The sequence below is a fragment of the Eleutherodactylus coqui genome, chromosome 1 (assembly GCF_035609145.1).
Source record: "Eleutherodactylus coqui strain aEleCoq1 chromosome 1, aEleCoq1.hap1, whole genome shotgun sequence".
Lineage (NCBI taxonomy): Eukaryota > Metazoa > Chordata > Amphibia > Anura > Eleutherodactylidae > Eleutherodactylus > Eleutherodactylus coqui.
In genome coordinates this window covers 2,619,302-2,634,165 of record NC_089837.1, presented here as the reverse complement: position 1 = coordinate 2,634,165, position 14,864 = coordinate 2,619,302, and the positions used below count along the sequence as shown (strand labels likewise).

General features: G+C 48.3%; 2 protein-coding genes across 2 annotated transcripts in view; one reads left to right on the top strand and one right to left on the bottom strand.

Moving 5' to 3' along the window:
• Positions 1 to 1,784, top strand: part of LOC136617532 (zinc finger protein ZFP2-like) — a 7,982-nt gene extending 6,198 nt beyond the window's left edge. The window contains exon 4 of the mRNA XM_066594267.1: positions 504 to 1,784. Within this exon, the coding sequence (XP_066450364.1) occupies positions 504 to 1,762 (1,259 nt within the window). The 3' untranslated portion in view covers positions 1,763 to 1,784. The remainder of the gene's footprint in view (positions 1 to 503) is intronic.
• LOC136618030 (gastrula zinc finger protein XlCGF66.1-like) overlaps positions 1 to 14,864 on the bottom strand; it is a 461,032-nt gene that overhangs the window by 11,514 nt on the left and 434,654 nt on the right. The window lies entirely within an intron of this gene.

Genomic DNA, 14,864 nt, shown 5'->3' with positions numbered 1-14,864 from the left:
TGCTTCCAATCGTCTGGTGCCTGGATGGGGGGGGGGGGGGGGGGACGGGCTGGCATTAGATGCCCCTCCTGGCTCCGACCATTTGGGGAGGGGATTCCCCTTAGTTCTAGAGCATCTTTGAGTCACCCCTGTGCCGGCCTTCCTTTAGACATCACTGATGGGAGGGCTGAGTGATGAAAACCCAATGTAACATTTGGCCATATTCCCCTGGAGGCCCTACAGTAGGGGAGCTATGGCCGCCATGTGTCATGTAGTCACCTACAAGTGGATACCAGACATGTCATGCTACAGGTGATTAGCTTCATGGTTCTGTGGGCATCGGGGGTCGCACAACAGCAAGAGGGAATGATGTCATGATGATTTTGTTAGACATGTGTTCAGTTTTCCTGTGGCATCCAAATAATTAGTTAATGGGATCATGTGTGTTTCTAGCCTAATAGGAATGTACTAAATTTGTAAATTATATGAAAAAAAATCCTGAAATCCACTTTAAATCCCTTCAGGAAATCCCAGTGAGACCTCTGAGGGAAACTTCATGTTATCGGTAATTTATAAAGCAGAAGATGAAGATATCGTGCAGCGCTCTTCAGGAGAAAACCTCATTCCTCTTAATGTACCTCCAGGACTTCACAGTACAGATCCATCATATACTCTCCTTAATCACGAGGAACCTTCTACTGACCAATCACAGAGTATTATCACAAGTGCCGGTCAGACTGGAGAGAAAAGATATCAATGTGGTGAATGTGGAAAACAGTTAACACGTAGGTCAAACTTTAATCGACACATACAAATTCACAAAAGAGAGAAGCCGTATTCATGTCCACAATGTGGGGAAGGTTTTACACATAAATCAAAACTTGATAAACACGAGGGAATTCACACAGGAGAGAAACCGTATTCATGCCCAGAATGTGGGAAATGTTTTGCACGTAAATTAAATCTTGCTAGACATGTGAGACGTCACACAAGAGAGAAACCGTATTCATGTTCAGAATGTGGGAAATGTTTTGTACGTAAATTAAATCTTGCTAGACATGTGAGAAGTCACACAAGAGAGAAACCGTATTCATGTTCAGAATGTGGGAAATGTTTTGCACATAAATTAAATCTTGCTAGACATGTGAGAAGTCACACAGGAGAGAAACCGTATTCATGTTTAGAATGTGGGAAATGGTTTGCATGTAAATCAAATCTTGCTGCACACAGGAGAATTCACACAGGAGAGAAGTCATTTTCATGTTCAGAATGTGGGAGATTCTTTAGACGTAAAGGGAATCTTGTTATACATCAGAGAATTCACACAGGAGAGAAGCCGTATTCATGTTCAGAATGTGGGAAAGGTTTTACACATAAATCAGATCTTGTTAAACATCAGAGAACTCACACAGGAGAGAAGCCATATTCATGTTCAGTATGTGGGAAAGGTTTTACAGAAAAACCATATCTTGTTATACATGAGAGAAGTCACACGGGAGAAAAGCCGTATTCATGTTCACAATGTGGGAAATGTTTTACAGATCAATTAAATCTTTTTCGACATCACATAATTCACACAGGAGAGAGACCGTTTACTTGTTTAGAATGTGAAAAATGTTTTACAAATAAATCTAATCTTAATAAACATCAGAGAAGTCACAAAGGAGAGATACCATATACATGCCTAGACTGTGGGAGAGGATTTATTACTAAAGACAAACTTACAGATCATCAGAAAACTCACACAGGGGAGAGGTCGTATTTATGTGCAGAACTTTTGTAAATAAAACAGGTCTTAACATACATTATATAGTATATCTTGACTTTAGTACTTTAGTAAAGCATCTGACAAAGTATCTTATACCATACTTATTGATGAAATGACCAAATCTGGGATTGACAAGGCAACTGTTAGGTGGATTCACAACTGGCTGAGTGATCGTACTCAAAGAGTGGTCATAAATGGCTGCACATCCAAGTGGAAGAATGTATCAAATGGGACCACAAGGCTCTGTCCTGGGCCCAGTGTTGGTCAACATTGTTATAAATGATCTGGAGGAGGGAATTGTGGGAAACTGATCAAATCTGCTGATGACACAAAGCTAGGAGGGATAACTAACACTAGGGAAGAGAGAGAGGATTCAAAAAGATCTAGAAAAGCTTGTACAGTGGGCAGCGACTAACAGAATGGTATTTAACAAGGAGAAATACAAAGTCCTACATCTGGGCAAGAAAAATGAAAGCACATACAGAATGGGAGGAATTGGGCTAAGCAGCAGCACATGTGAAAAAGACTTGGGTATACTAATAGATCATAGACTGAACATGAGTCAACAATGTGATGCAGCAGCCAAAAAGGCAAACACAATTCTGGGATGTATTAAAGGGGTTGTCCCGCGGCGAAATCAAAAATTTTTTTTTCTACATACCCCCTCATTGTGCCCCGTTAAAAACAATCCCTTTGTTATTTAAAAAAAAAAAAATCGCTTACCTGCATCCCCGTTCGGGCAGCTTCTTCTTTTAAAGATGGCCGCCGGTCCTTTCCCAAGGTGCACTGCGATTTTCTCCCATGGTGCACCGTTGATTATCTCCTGTCTTGCGTTCCACTGCCGATTACAGCCACCTAATTGGCTGATCGGCACCACGTGATGGAGGCGGAGCTACGATGACGTCGATGTCAGCAGTGTGCGGTGCTTCAGGTATGGATCTTACATGGGGTGAGCTTGTTCCCTGGGATTGCAACACATGGTTTGACACTGCTGCATTTACTTAATCATGTATATATATCTAACAGGTGCTTCCACACTAATCCACCCAATGGTTGCTGATCTAATTTTAACTGTTTAATGACATATTCTTTGTGATTGGTGAAGGTGGGGCTATGTTTGCTTTAAATGTTGGGAGTCTGTGTATGTTCATTAGGACTTGACAAAGACCCGTGTAACTAGGGTTGAAACGTTGTCGGCACAATAAAGACAACTCTTTGAGATAATTCCCTGGAGTGCTGCTTCTCTCCTTCTTGTTTGGCTCTAATGCAAACTGATAGTGGTTCTATTATGATGGCAAAGAGCAGAGGAGATAGAAGGAAACCATGTCTCGTGCCTTTGCCCAATGCTAGCACTTCTATTAGATGGTTGTTGACCCATAATCTAGCAGTCAGAGCAGCAGATAGCAACTTGACGGTAATCACAAATGTGTTTCCAAAGCCTACCCTAGGCATCACAGACCATAGAAACTCACATTCTATACTGCTGAAGGCCTTAGCCGTGACTATGGAGTAAACCACTCCTCTGACCAAGGTTTTTGACTAGGAGCTGTAGGTTTAGATGCGATCTACAAAGGTTAGCTGTAGCTTCTGCCAGCATCCATTTTGGTCAGTGTTGATGAGGGTGTTAGGGATATTCTAGGGACCCCTCAGTTGATATGTTGCCGAGTTCCGAATTAGTAAAGTGTTACAGGCCTGGAGAAGTCAATGTGACACAGCCAGACAGGCTGTATTCCAAAGAAATCTAAAATTTATTCTAAAAACATAGACCTCTATTGAAAAAGAGAGGGAGTGTCTTAATGCCAAAGCTGTATACAAGTCATTTCTCACAGATAGTAAGTGTAGTCATGAGAATCAGACATTTGATTGAAAAACAGACAAACAATGCATTTTCTCACTAAAGTTAAGACATAACAACTGATATGTGAAACTGAGAATCTGCTGCACTAGTGATTCTGGCTGCACGCCTAGACAATTCATATCTCTCAGTTTGTACAAGAGAATTTGGCTAAAGGGCATGAGATAATTAATCTGAAGCTTATAAGATGGCTAACTGTGGACAAGATGGACAGTTAAAACCAGAATCTTAACAAGGGCAATCACCACCCAAGGATGATGGATTTTTTTAGCCACAGCCAGTAGAGAAATAGGTCTGTAAGAGCGGCGGGTCCTTTCCTGATTTCAACATAACTACTATAAATGCCTCTCGTCAATTTTGTGTAGTACGGGACTGCCACCGCCATCATGTTTTTGAAAGCCTCTGTTTCCACAAGCCTGTATGGCAGCATCTCCAGGCTGATTAATTTGGCAATGTGCACGTTTAAAGCTTGTGCGTGCGGGTGGGCGGCGGCATATTTCCGCTTTCACTCCAACGCTTCTGTTAGCGACAGCTGAACGCTGCGCTGAGAGACATTGCTGGATGGAGTAGAGGACGGTGGAGGGTGAGGGTGTGGGTGCAAGCCGGGAGGCGCTTGTGCCTGTTTCCTGGGAGGGGGATTGGATCTGTGTGGCAGGCTGGGGCAAAGGGGAAGAGGCAGTGGTGTGACCCGGAGGCGGTGAATGGCCTTCGTCCCACCTTGTGGCCATCATATGCCTGCACATGCTTGTGGTGGTAAGGCTGGTAGTGGTGTCTCCCCGGCTGATCTTGGTGCGACACAGGTTGCACACCACAGTTCGTCGGTGTCCGCACTCTCACTAAAAAACATCCACAACTAGGGGTCATTTACCGCTCACAGAGACTTGTAGATTATAGAGGCTGTCTGGAGTGGGAGAAGACTCTAAAGCCAGTGGATAGTGCTGGTAACTGCGGCGATCTCAACCCCCCCCCTCCCCCCCCCCCTCAAGGAAAGGATATTGTGAGACGCTCTTCACAGCGGCAGAGCTGAAATACTTTGCAGTGGCCTAGAAAATATTAGAGTACTGTTTCACGGTGAGACCTCGGTCTAATAAACTGCAGAATGAGAACAGTATAACTGTAATGCTCTGCACAATCCTAGATGCATTAAAAAAAGAAGTGTGCACTACTGTTTCCAGCCAGCCACAACTATAATGCACATGGTGAGGAGTAGCCCTAAGAAGGAGCGTTGGGGTTCTTGTAGAGAGGATCACGACTGTAAAACCTTCCCTATATAAGTAGCTCTGTCCCTAAACTCTGCCTAATGCACTGCAGACTGACAATTCTATTGCTGAAATACTTTGCAGTAGCCTAGGAAATATTAGATTTCTGTTTCATGGTGAGACCTCGATGTTATGCACTGCAGACTGAGAATGCTATAAGTGAAAGGCTAGGAACAGGCCTAGATGTGTAATAAAAAAAATTGATGCACTACTGCTCCAGTCAGCCACAACTATAATGCACACGGTGAGAAGTAGCCCTAAAAAGGACCATTGGGGTTCTTGTACAGAAGATGATGAATGTAAAACTTTCCCTATAGAAGCAGCTCTGTCCCTAAACTCTGCCTAATGCACTGCAGACTGAGAACGCTATAGCTGAAATGGCCTGCACAGCCCGAGATGCTTAAAAAAAAGGTGCGCTACTGCTACAAGACAGCCTCAACTATATAGACACATGATGAGGAGTAGTCCTAAAAAGGACCGTTGGGGCTCTTGAAGACAGGATCCTACGTGAACACTATCCCTGTATAAGCATTAGCAATTGCTGTAGCCACTGCCAGCATGCGTCTGAGGCGAGCCGCGGGTGGGACCAGTTTAAGTACTCGGCAGTCGCCTGATCTCACCAGCCACTCAATGCTGTTGGCGGGCAGAGTGCTGGCACATCACAGCAGGAAGTGGTAATGCCTTCCCCACATGTCTATCGGCTAGAAAATGGCGCTAAACATGCGGGGAAGGAAATGCAATCGACTCGAGTACCGCGTGGTGTTCGACTCGTGTACCGAGCATCTCGAGTACCCTAATACTCGAACAAGCATCAAGCTCGGACGAGTGTGCTCGCTCATCTCTAGTGGTAACTTATCTGCTCCCTCCTTAGAAAAAAAATGACAGGAAAATCCTTGATGAACTCGGGTAACTCCTTGGTTTGTACTGCAGAGACATTGACTGTCATGCAGTTCTGTCTACATGAAGAATTCCACTGCAACATATCTCCCTATTCCCAGTCTACCACTGGGTTGTGCAACTTCAGCCATAGCAAACCCAACACCATCTGTGTAGGAAATGATTCCATGACAAACAACAATATTTTCTCTGTATGGAATAACCCCAGCTTAAGACAAACGTTTGACACAAAAAAATGTAAGCACTTCTGGGACAGTGGAGCCGAATCAATAGCTGATCCAAGTATCGGGTAATCCAAGGCTCTTATATCAAGCCTCAGATGTTTGGTTACCTCATAATGAATTAAATTGACTCTAGCTCCACTATCCCAAAAAATTGTTACCGGACAACTATGCCCACCAATATGGATTTCTGATGAAAGGTCCAAACTGGAGCATGATATACAGGCGACTTGCGGACCCAACAGGAACTTCCTATTATCTTTTAGGTCAACAAGTTCTTCTGACTGAGACCCTCGGAAAGGACAAACCTGTAAAAAGTGTTCTTTATGGCCACAGAAAAAACAGTGACCTCTGCCCCCCTGCTTCTTCCTTTTTCCCTTTCCACTAGATAAAGAGCCTAATTGCATGGGTTCATTAAGCTCAACAGGGTCTACGGATGAGGCAAAGGATAGCTCACTTGTCCGCTTTCTCAACAGCCGACCAAACCGTATGGACAGGCAGATGGCCTCGTCAAGAGTTCTAGGCGTGGGATGTGAAACCATGAGATCCTTTATCAAAGCGCAAAGCAAAATTGACTCCGCAATGCGGGGTCATTCCACTGTAAATCATTAGACCAACGGCAAAACTTTGCGCAAAAATCTTCAATAGGTAATTTTCCCTGACATAGGCCTCTGATCTTACCCTCAGCGAGGGATACCCTATCGGAGTCATCGTAAATCAAACCCAGAGCCGAAGAAAATGAGTCCACCGATGAAAAATCCTCAGACTTGGAAGACCGTGAAAACACCCAGACTTGGGGATCTCCCTGCAACCTGGAGATTACCAGCCCTACCCTCTGAGACGCCTCACCAGAAGAACCAGGGCGCAGGTTGAAGTATAATTTACAGGATTCCTTGAAAACAAAAAACTCCTGCCTTTTACCAGAAAAACGATCTGGTAGATCCATCTTAGGTTCTCTACTGCCTAAGTGTTGTTGCTTATTCTCAGAAACCTTGATAGCCAGAGACCTAAGCTGGTTGAATAATGTCTCAACGGGATCCATGCTCCTGCCAGGAAAAACAAAAAGTCACTGAGGAAACATCTGACTGCTTATTATGTCACGTCCATGCAGCACACAAGCACCTTGCTTAGCATTAGAGATGAGCGAGCACCAAAATGCTCGGGTGCTCGTTACTCGAGACGAACTTTTCGCGATGCTCGAGGGTTCGTTTCGAGTAACGAACCCCATTGAAGCTAATGGGCGACCCGAGCATTTTTGTATATCGCCGATGCTCGCTAAGGTTTTCGTTTGTGAAAATCGGGGCAATTCAAGAAAGTGATGGGAACGACACAGCAACGGATAGGGCAGGCGAGGGGCTACATGTTGGGCTGCATCTCAAGTTCACAGGTCCCACTATTAAGCCACAATAGCAGCAAGAGTGCCCCCCCCCCCTCCCAACAACTTTTACATCTGAAAAGCCCTCATTAGCATGGCATACCTTAGCTAAGCACCACACTACCTGCAACAAAGCACAATCACTGCCTGCATGACACTCCGCTGCCACTTCTCCTGGGTTACATGCTGCCCAATCCCCCCGCACGACCCTGTGTCCACAGCGCACACCAAAGTGTCCCTGCGCAGCCTTCAGCTGCCCTCATGCCACGCCACCCTCATGTCTATTTATAAGTGTGTCTGCCAGAGGAAAAGCAGGCACACACTGCAGAGGGTTGGCACGGCTAGGCAGCGACCCTCTTTAAAAGGGGCTGGGCGATAGTCCACAATGCTGTACAGAAGCAATGAGAAATCCAATCCTGTGCCACCTCCATCTGGAGCTGCACACGTGGGCATAGCAATGGGGAACCTATGTGCCACACACTATTCATTCTGTCAAGGTGTCTGCATGCCCCAGTCAGACCGGGGTTTTTTATAAATAGTCACAGGCAGGTACAACTCCGCAATGGGAATTCCGTGTGCACCCACAGCATGGGTGGCTCCCTGGAACCCACCGGCGGTAGATAAATATATCCCATTGCATTGCCCATCACAGCTGAGGTAATAAATTCATGTTTAATGCAGGTGGGCTTCGGCCCACACTGCATGCCCCAGTCAGACTGGGGTTCTTTAGAAGTGGACACATGCAGTTACAACTCCCTGTGGACCCACAGCATGGGTGGCTCCCTGGAACCCACCGGCGGAACATAAATAAATCCCATTGCAGTGCCCATCACAGCTGATGTTACGTGAGCTGTAATGCAGGTGGGCAAAAAATTAATTTGATTACACTGTAGGCGAGGGCCCACAAAAATTGCTGTACCAACAGTACTAATGTACCTCAGAAAAATTGCCCATGCCCAACCAAGAGGGCAGGTGAAACCCATTAATCGCTTTGGTTCATGTGGCTTAATTGGTAACTAGGCCAGGAGGCAGCCCAGTAAAAATAAAAATTGGTTCAGGTGAAAGTTTCAACGCTTTAATGAGCATTGAAACGTATAAAAATTGTTTACAAAAATTATATGAGTGAGCCTTGTGGGCCTAAGAAAAATTGCCCGTTCAGCGTGATTACGTGAGGTTTCAGAAGGAGGAGGAGGAGGAGGATGAATATTAGACACAGATTGATGAAGCAGAAATGTCCCCGTTTTGGATGGTGATAGAGAACGATACTTCCATCCGCGGGTGCAGCCTACATATTGTTTAGGTATCGCTGCTGTCCGCTGGTGGAGAAGAGAAGTCTGGGGAAATCCAGGCTTTGTTCATCTTGATGAGTGTTAGCCTGTCGGCACTGTCGGTTGACAGGTGGGTACGCTTATCCGTGATGATTCCCCCAGCCGCACTAAACACCCTCTCTGACAAGACGCTAGCCGCAGGACAAGCAAGCACCTCCAGGGCATACAGTGCGAGTTCAGGCCACGTGTCCAGCTTCGACACCCAGTAGTTGTAGGGGGCAGAGGCGTCACCGAGGATGGTCGTGCGATCGGCTACGTACTCCTTCACCATCCTTTTACAGTGCTCCCGCCAACTCAGCCTTGACTGGAGACCGGTGACACAGTCTTGCTGGGGAGCCATAAAGCTGTCAAAGGCCTTAGAGAGTGTTCCCCTGCCTGCGCTGTACATGCTGCCTGATCTCTGCGCCTCCTCTGCTACCTGGGCCGCGGAAATGCGCCTTCGGCCACTAGCGCTGTCAGATGGGAAGTTTACCATCAGTTTGTCCACCAGCGCCCTGTGGTATAGTATCATTCTCGAACCCCTTTCCTCTTCGGGAATGAGAGTGGGCAGGCTCTCCTTATACCGTGGGTCGAGCAGTGTGTACACCCAGTAATCCGTAGTGGCCAGAATGCGTGTAACGCGAGGGTCACGAGAAAGGCATCCTAACATGAAGTCAGCCATGTGTGCCAGGGTACCTGTAAGCAACACATGGCTGTCCTCACTCGGAAGATCACTTTCAGGATCCTCCTCCTCCTCCTCCTCCTCTGGCCATACACGCTGAAAGGATAACAGGCAAGCTGCATCTGTACCCTCAGCAGTGGGCCAAGCTGTCTCTTCCCCCTCCTCCTCCTCCTCCTCCTCCTCTGGCCATACACGCTGAAAGGATGACAGGCAAGCAGCATCTGTCCCCTCAGCAGTGGGCCAAGCTGTCTCTTCCCCCTCCTCCTCATGCTCCTCCCCCTCCTCCTCAACGCGCTGAGATATAGACATGAGGTTGCTCTGACTATCCAGCGCCATACTGTCTTCCCCCGCCTCCGTTTCCGATTCCAAAGCGTCTGCCTTTATGCTTTGCAGGGAACTTCTCAAGAGGCATAGCAGAGGAATGGTGACGCTAATGATTGCAGCATCCCCGCTCACCATCTGGGTAGACTCCTCAAAGTTTCCAAGGACCTGGCAGATGTCTGCCAACCAGGCCCACCCTTCTGTAAATAATTGAGGAGGCTGACTCCCACTACGCTGCCCATGTTGGAGTTGGTATTCCACTATAGCTCTACGCTGCTCATAGAGCCTGGCCAACATGTGGAGCGTAGAGTTCCACTGTGTGGGCACATCGCACAGCAATCGGTGCAGTGGCAGATGAAACCAATGTTGCAGTGTCCGCATTGTGGTAGCGTGCGTGTGGGACTTGCGGAAATGTGCGCAGAGCTGGCGCACCTTTCCGAGCAGGTATGACAAGTGTGGGTAGCTTTTCAGAAAGCGCTGAACCACCAAATTAAAGACATGGGTCAGGCATGGCACGTGCGTGAGTCTGCCGAGCTGCAGAGCCGCCACCAGGTTACGGCCGTTGTCACACACGACCATGCCCGGTTAGAGGCTCAGCGGCGCAAGCCAGCGGTCGGTCTGCTCTGTCAGACCCTACAGCAGTTCGTGGGCCGTCTGACTCTTCTCTCCTAAGCTGAGTAGTTTCAGCACGGCCTGCTGACGCTTGCCCACCGCTGTGCTGCCACACCGCGCGACACCGACTGCTGGCGACATGCTGCTGCTGACACATCTTGATTGCGAGACAGAGGTTGCGTAGGAGGAGGAGGAGGGTGGTTTAGTGGAGGAAGCATACACCGCCGCAGATACCAGCACCGAGCTGGGGCCCGCAATTCTGGGGGTGGGTAGGACGTGAGCGGTCCCAGGCTCTGACTCTGTCCCAGCCTCCACTAAATTCACCCAATGTGCCGTCAGGGAGATGTAGTGGCCCTGCCCGCTTGTGCTTGTCCACGTGTCCGTTGTTAAGTGGACCGTGGCAGTAACCGCGTTGGTGAGGGCGCGTACAATGTTGCGGGAGACGTGGTCGTGCAGGGCTGGGACGGCACATCGGGAAAAGTAGTGGCGACTGGGAACTGAGTAGCGTGGGGCCGCCGCCTCCATGATACTTTTGAAGGACTCCGTTTCCACAACCCTATGCGGCAGCATCTCAAGGCTGATGAATTTTGCTATGCGGACGGTTAACGTTTGAGCGTGCGGGTGCGTGGCGGCGTACTTGCGCTTGCGCACCAACCGTTGCGCAAGCGACGGCTGGACGGTGCGCTGAACTACACTGCTGGATGGGGCCGAGGACAGCGGAGATGAGGGTGTGGGTGCAGGCCATGAGGCGGTAGTGCCCGTGTCCTGAGAGGGGGGTTGGATCTCAGTGGCAGGTTGGGGCACAGGGGGAGAGGCAGGGGTGCAAACCGGAGGCGCTGAACGGCCTTCGTCCCACCTTGTGGGGTGCTTGGCCATCATATGTCTGCGCATGGTGGTGGTGGTGAGGCTGTTGGTGTTGGCTCCCCGGCTGAGCTTTGCGCGACAAAGGTTGCACACCACTGTTCGTCGGTCGTCAGGCGTCTCTGTGAAAAACTGCCAGACCTTAGAGCACCTCGGCCTCTGCAGGGTGGCATGGCGCGAGGGGGCGCTTTGGGAAACAGTTGGTGCATTATTCGGTCTGGCCCTGCCTCTACCCCTGGCCACCGCACTGCCTCTTGCAACCTGCCCTGCTGATGCCCTTGACTCCCCCTCTGAAGACCTGTCCTCCTGAGTAAGCGTTGCACACCAGGTGGGGTCAGTCACCTCATCGTCCTGCTGCTCTTCCTCCGAATCCTCTGTGCGCTGCTCCCTCGGACTTACTGCCCTTACTACTACCTCACTGCAAGACAACTGTGTCTGATCGTCATCGTCCTCCTCACCCACAGAAAGTTCTTGAGACAGTTGGCGGAAGTCCCCAGCCTCTTCCCCCGGACCCCGGGAACTTTCGAATGGTTGGGCATCAGTGACGATAAACTCCTCTGGTGGGAGAGGAACCGCTGCTGCCCAATCTAAGCAGGGGCCCGAGAACAGTTCCTGGGAGTGTTCCCGCTCCTGAGCAGGTGTCATTGTAGTGGAGTGAGGAGGCTGGGAGGAAGGAGGAGCAGCAGACAGAGGATTCGGATTTGCAGCACTGGACGGCGCAGAACTGCGTGTTGACGATAGGTTGCTCGAAGCACTTTCTGCCATCCAGGACAGTACCTGCTCACACTGCTCATTTTCTAATAACCGTCTCCCGCGTGGACCCATGAATTGTGCGATGACTGTCGGGACGCCAGAAACGTGCCTCTCTCCTAATCGCGCAGCAGTCGGCTGCGACACACCTGGATCAGGAGCTCGGCCTGTGCCCACACCCTGACTTGGCCCTCCGCGTCCTCGGCCGCGTCCACGTCCTCTAGGCCTACCCCTACCCCTCAGCATGCTGTATTACCAGTGATTTGATTTCACAGGCAGGAAATAAATTGGCGCAAGACTGCAGGCCAAATATAATTTTTTCCCTTTTTTGAAAACGAAAGGCCCCACTGCCTCTAGTGAATGAATAATCTAAGTTTAATAACTGTGCTGTTTTCCTGCTAATGTGTCACAGAACGTGAGGGTAGCAGAGTTATTAACTGTGGCAGAGCAGGTATTTTTTTTCCCAATTAAGGAAAGCAAATGGCGAAGCCAGCAGTAAACCGTAGCTGGGTGCGTCTGATTTTTAAAGGTTGCACACGCAGCCGACACGTGTCCACCGCCCTTAGGACGGACAGAGGCAGGACAAATAGAATTATTTTCAGTTTTTTTCCACCAAAAGGCAGCACTGCGTATATTCAATGAACATGAGAAGTTTAATAACTGTGCTGTGTCCCTGCTAATGTGTCACAGAACGTGAGGGTAGCAGAGTTATTATAACTCTGGCAGAGCAGGTATTTTTTTTCCAAATTAAGGAAAGCAAATGGCGAAGCCAGCAGTAAAGCGTAGCTGGGTGCGTCTGATTTTTAAACGTTGCACACGCAGCCGACATGTGTCCACCGCCCTTAGGACGGACAGAGGCAGGACAAATACAATTATTTTCACTTGTTTTACAAGCAAAAGGCCGCACTGCGTATATTCAATGAATAATAACTGTGTTGTGGCCCTGCCTATACAATTCTTTCCCTGCAGTATCAATGGAGGGTGCAATGCTCTGCAGAGGCGATTTTGAGAAGAAAAAAAAAATGCAGCACAGCTAACAGCAGCCTGGACAGTACTGCACACGGTTAAATATGGCCCTAGAAAGGACCGTTGAGGTTCTTGAAGGCTACACTCACTCCTAACACTCTCCCTGCCTATGCAACACTTCTGTCCCTAATGCCGGGTGCAACGCTCTGCAGAGGCGATTTTGAGAAAAAAAAAATTGCCACTGCTAACAGCAGCCAACACACAGCTATCAGTGGCCCTAATAAGGACCTTTGGGGGGTCTTGAAGCCTACACTAACTACCAATTCTTTCCATACAGCAGCTCCGGTACAAACAGCACTGTCCCTCACTAACTCACAAGGCATCTGAGGCGAGCCGCGGGAGGGGACGACTTTTATATTAGGCGAACACCTGATCTTCCCAGCCACTCACTGCAGGGGGGTGGTATAGGGCTTGAACGTCACAGGGGGAAGTTGTAATGCCTTCCCTGTCTTTCTATTGGCCAGAAAAGCACGCTAACGTCTCAGGGAAGGAAGTGAAAGTAACCCGAACACCGCATGGTGTTCGTTACGAATAACGAACATCCCGAACACCCTAATATTCGCACGAATATCAAGTTCGGACGAACACGTTCGCTCATCTCTAGTGAGGATATCACTGAAAATCCCAATAAAAGGCAGCCCAGGGTCTTCGGATCGGAGTCCTTGCTGCCCTTAGAAACCCATGCACCCAGGCTAGGACACATACACATGTCACCACCAACAGGGACAACTGGACAGGATAAGAAGACTCTCAGAGCCGGAGTCACACCATAGAGCATCCAATATGCAAACAAATGCATACAAAAAAGGATCTCCCCTCAGTCTTTTCTTGTTATTATGTCTGTAGTCGCAGAGAGATTCTACTCCTGTCCTGGGAACCGCTCGATCCAATGGTTTCTCATAGATAAAGACGGGTGGATACATGGGAATGCGGACACATGGAGTATATTTGCTTTATATTTTATTAATGCTTCATACGGTCAGACAGCAGAGGAAGAACGCGTTTCAGCTTAAACAGCCTTGTTCACCTTGATCTGAGTACTGCTGCCCACTTCTTAAATGCTAACATTCATTACCTATCATTACAAACAGCTGACCTGTTAACCCCTTGTAACATACGCAGGCTGGATGTCCATCTCATTCCCTAAAGACGTTCATCTTAACCCTTTCCATCATATAGACCCTTTGTTTTAATCCCTAATATTTGACCAAATCATTACATGATGAAACCACAGTATTAGATGGTACAAATGATATTAGTACATACCAAAACGTCTGCAACAATCTTAACCCCTTAGTGACCAAGTCTGTTTGTGTCTTAATGACCAGGCCAAATTTTGCAAATCTGACATGTGTCACTTTGACATAGAATAACTCCGTAAAGGTTTTGCTTATCCAAGTGATTCTTTTTTTTTTTTTTCAAATCCAGATTTTTATTAAAATTTTTATAACACATATGAGTACAGTAAACATAGTGCCAAGATCACAGGTCAAACATCGGATAGTCATGACTGGAGTTATTGTAGAAAATGGGACGATGACCCGTCCGAGTGCAGTAAATCTCGCTTGGCATGGTACAACCAACAGGGAGGACAAACATCGACAGACGGGTAGGTAAGGGAGAGGGGGGTTATGGGTTTCGGAAAGATGGGGAAGGGACCCTAAGAAAATGCCTGCCGTGAGGGAGGGGAAGAATCCCGGAGCGGGCGGAGCCCTAAACGCCGAGACCCCTCACCGTCCCCCAGGCACCACAGACGAGTCTCAGCCTCGTTCCTCCGTATCCTTAAGAGCTTATCGTAGTGCGTATGACCCTCCAAGGGCCCCAGATCTCCAGAAATTTTTCATGAACGCCCTTAGACCAACCAGAGAGTTCCTCCAGGTTGTAGGTCTGATCCATTCTGTCCCTCCATTGGCTCGGGAGAGGAGGGGTTTTTTGCAGCCACATAAGGGGG